The following is a 4,320-nucleotide window of genomic DNA, read 5'->3' on the forward strand; positions in this document are numbered from 1 at the left end:
AAATCCTGAATGAATACGGAATGTACCAAACAATAAAACGATATTTTCCGAAAACCTCCTCAAAAATTTTGATATAGTCCCCTGCACACTGTTAACAAACTGTAGGCTGTGTATTTTCCAGCGAGAGCACGCAGCGATCGTCAAGGAGGTTCTACCACTATAAGAGCACTCACGTTCACAAATCCTAGAGAAACTAGCGTTGAACATTCTTACCTTCACACTTGGTACAAAACATACTTCTTCCAGAGAAATCTGTGAGCCGGGACATTGATCAGGGAACCTCACATGCCTGGCAGTATCACCACTCGGAGACATATCTAGCAAAAAAGTCTCATCCGATTTTCTGTGGAAACTTACTTTCATCGGACGAGTCGAGAAAGAGACTATCTAGTGTCGATGTTGATGCCAAGCTGTGGTATTTAAGACTATCCTCACACACTGAGTTATCATCATCAGGATGTTTCAAAATTCCACTACGTGGAAATGCCTTCTCAGATTTACGGGTGACAAGCGGATCTTTCATAATGTTTAGATACAAACGAACTGCATAGAATTGATCAATTAGCCATAAGAGCGTAAAACAAATCGGTAACCTCAACTAAAGTCAAACACTACTACATAACAAGCATGGACTCATATCAGCACACACACAAACACACTGTCCCTCCAAAAACCGTTTCCAATTATAACTCAACAACATCTACTTCTATCCGATATCCACGTGGTCACAAGAGTAGACGGAAGATAGCTCGAAACTGGCAAAAATACGCCACTAGAAACGAGCACACCACTCAGGAACGACAAAGTAAAACTAACAAGTATAACATCAAACACATTCACTAGTACAACAGTGACAACGAACAAACCAGCGGCGAGCTCGGACAACCATCGCTCACTGGAAGATCGATCTCACAATAAAATGACAACATATGATCAGAGTTGAAGAACGTTGGTAATCACCTCGTTAAACCAGATGTTATGTTGTCGCATATCCCTCAAACCGGGGAACGACACAGGAGGTATATGTGGACCACGATGGGTACTACTGCTGACTTACATACAGGAACAGCATCGGATACATCACTGACAATAGCTTGTGAAGCGGGCTCGAACGAGCTATACGCTTGGGACTCGTCTTACGAAAATACACTAATAAGTATCACAGGTGTATTGGTATAAAAGGAGACGGGAGAGCGACGCTCCACATGGAGACTACATCAACCGTAACTAGGAAAAGAAGAAAACTTTTTTTGGTATGATTTTGATCATTAATACACAATGCGATGAGTGATCACATTGACCACGTTGACTAATACGATGTAACATACATACACTCACCCACGCCTTATCAACCATCAAGAGCACTTCAGGGGGGCCTATAGGTCGCAGTGAAACACCACCACGAGGAACAGCAGCATTATGTTTGCTACTGCCCTCCATACAGAAACAGATAGAACAGTTATTGTTACTCGGATAAGTACAGAAACAAGCTAAACCCAAAGAAACATGGGGAACTCTGAATGCGAGACCTATTGAGTAACAGAGGTCGCTAATCTCAAATGACGCTATGAATGGCGACCACCGTGGACCCCGAGTGGCTACTAGAAATTCCTAAGGAACTGGTCTCGTGGGACAAGAGGAAGTTCAGAGGTAATATTCAAGAGGCAACTCTCACAATACAGAGAACGATAAATACTCAGTAGCTTGTCCATCGGAGAAGAAACACTGCCGCAAGAGCAACAGTTAAATACAACAACTAAACTATACTGATGAAAGTGGTGGACTTCGAGTATGAAAACACACGATCGGCCACCCCAGTGAACAACTTGATGAAAGAGTAGTTGAATGATGAAAGGCAGCGTCTAACATCGTGAATCTGCAGCTGAGAGCTATTATCTCAGTGCGGGTTGAATACGTCCATCAAAGGAACTACGTCTTCATAAAAAATGCGGTGTGTTGATGGACTCAACTTACATATAATACGACTCAGACCGCAAAGCCGCAAAGTCCTCCTCCATGGGGTCACTCGCGGAGAAGAGGAGGTGGAGGAACTCCTTGAAACCGCCCATACAGCTCTGACGCTTCTCGGGGTATTCCGTGTCACGAGGCTCGAAGCTGAGAGAGCGATTCAATTCCTAAAATAAAAACAAACAGGTGCCAATGGTCAACGACAAGGAGCTACACACTTTATAGCACTCAACAGGAATCACCGTCTCCAGCGACTGGGGACTCCCATAATCATCAGGGATCTCATCAGCGAAGGAGATACTGTGGTCTTTGGAATGAGCAATAATTTCATTACCTGAGGAAACACACCATATCAATCCAGACGCTGTATGAGAGAGAATCGACTCGAGTATCAGCTCCTCGAATGGAAACTGAATTATACACGGCTAACATGGTAGAATATACGAACTATAGGTGAAAAAACGCGATTGGAGTATGCTGAACTACGTGTCCTCTATAGGAAGAGGATCCAACCGTTACCCATGGAGATCTTACCGTTTCTATCCGATCGAACCGAGCGTGGCGAACTCAGCGAGTCAGCAGTATCCACTGACGACCCACGAGGCGCTAGAGTCGGACGAGGGGAAGACAGTGACAACAGGAAACCGAATCCGGAGATCTGTCCATTGTCATTTAGAGGGATATTTAGTTGGAGAATTTTTAACAATACTGCAGCACCGCCACCTGTCGAACTCTCAACGAAATGCCAAAAAGAAGTGTCGAAACAACCGCCACACATCTTCCCTTTTGTGCAACGTTGGAGTACTTTCGGGCGAGCGCTAAATCATTTCGCCATTCCGGAACCTAACTCTTCGGGCTATGTACCTCGTTCACACCCATGATCGAAATTCCTATAGTGTCAAGCCTATACATAGCATTGACACTTTTCCTTGAAAAAGCCTTTAACACTATAAGTAACCACATTAGTGTTACTCTGCTGTGCTAGCCATGGTGACACAACACATAGTCGTTGCTTGTCTACGATCATGTAAGATGCGATTTTTTGGAAGTCACATATTGTCGACCTGAACACCAACTTTCTAGGGTAAATCTGTCTTGAAAATGTTCTCTGATGGATTTAGGAACCCGACGGGGATTATGATATACTAAAGCTGATGGGAATATATGTGTCGATGACAATACATGTTTGTTTCTATACACTTATACCTCTCAGCGTGTGAAAACTCTCACTCCTGAGCTCAACTGAGGAAACGATGCCGTAGGTAAATTTTTTTGGTAGTTTCTCGAAATAACGTAGATAAATTTTCAGTTAATCTCAAACCCCTCCGATGTTAAGGTTAACCTTGCGAAATCATCAATCGGTCTATCGCAGTCTTCAAGTCAAGAATTCACTGAGCAAATCTCTAACTGTGGTGAAGGCCGAAGGTCTGCCCTTTCTCACTTGGTACGGTATATGGTACACTCTCGGTGTCACCCTCTGTCACACCTCCGTTTCCTGTCGACCCGAGCTCTACAATAAAGCTGTTAATATGATGAAAGCCGTCAATCTAGATCGCCTTGTAGACGTCGATCGTATCGATCCAGCAATAGGCAAATGGACTCTTATATTTGTCATGAACAACATCTTAGAAATACCCAGGTTGCCCTTCGTATTGGCCTCGTACGCCTGGTGGAAGCGTGCGGTCGTCACACGGTTATGAAAGTTATTGTGAAACTGCACCACTAGGTTCATTTTTGACGCCCTTTTTGTAGCATTCTTTCGACGTTGGAGGAGTCGAACGTACAGTGTATCCATTATTTGCATTGCACGAAATATCACCTATAAGGTCTACTGTGCCCAACACAGTGATGGTGAAAACACATTTGACGTAGTGTTGGTATCAATGGAGTTCCTCACTAGTGATATGAAAAACATATTTCACGACTATTGCAAGGCGCAAATATCGCGTTTTTCATGGAGTTTTACGCCACTTCACGTATTAAAACGGGTGAAACAGCAATACAGTAAGCAGTGTTGGAATATATGTTTGCTCTCCTCAGCTGAGCTCAGGAGTCAAATCACCACTTGGCATAGGAATGAACAAAAACTTGCAAGAAATTCCCCGAATTTTCATAGTGTCATCAACATGTGGTTGTCCTACGACGTGATGGGTCTCTGAACTCGACATAAGAAGAGGAGAGGGAGAGGGAGAGGCGGCAAGGGGAACCACAGTATAGCTAATGAGGTGCACGCATACACATGTGCGTGACTGCGAAGCTGTCTCCTTCATACACTAACATGTAGTTTACCATGTGCATATTTTCCCACACTGCAAGGAAATGATGGTCACCTTGTAGTAGTATTTTTGGAAA

At 43.8% G+C, this 4,320-nt stretch overlaps 1 protein-coding gene across 1 annotated transcript; it reads right to left on the reverse strand.

Moving 5' to 3' along the window:
* Positions 1-1,970: 1,970 nt before the first annotated feature.
* On the reverse strand, positions 1,971-2,491 carry Pmar_PMAR002412 (hypothetical protein; the record flags this gene model as incomplete). The annotated part of the gene is made up of 3 exons (XM_002765370.1): positions 1,971-2,135; positions 2,187-2,302; positions 2,488-2,491. 3 exons carry the CDS (start codon positions 2,489-2,491, stop codon positions 1,971-1,973), a joined length of 285 nt encoding a protein of 94 aa, XP_002765416.1.
* Positions 2,492-4,320: the final 1,829 nt, after the last annotated feature.

Source organism: Perkinsus marinus (assembly GCF_000006405.1).
Source record: "Perkinsus marinus ATCC 50983 genomic scaffold scf_1104296975548, whole genome shotgun sequence".
Lineage (NCBI taxonomy): Eukaryota > Perkinsozoa > Perkinsida > Perkinsidae > Perkinsus > Perkinsus marinus.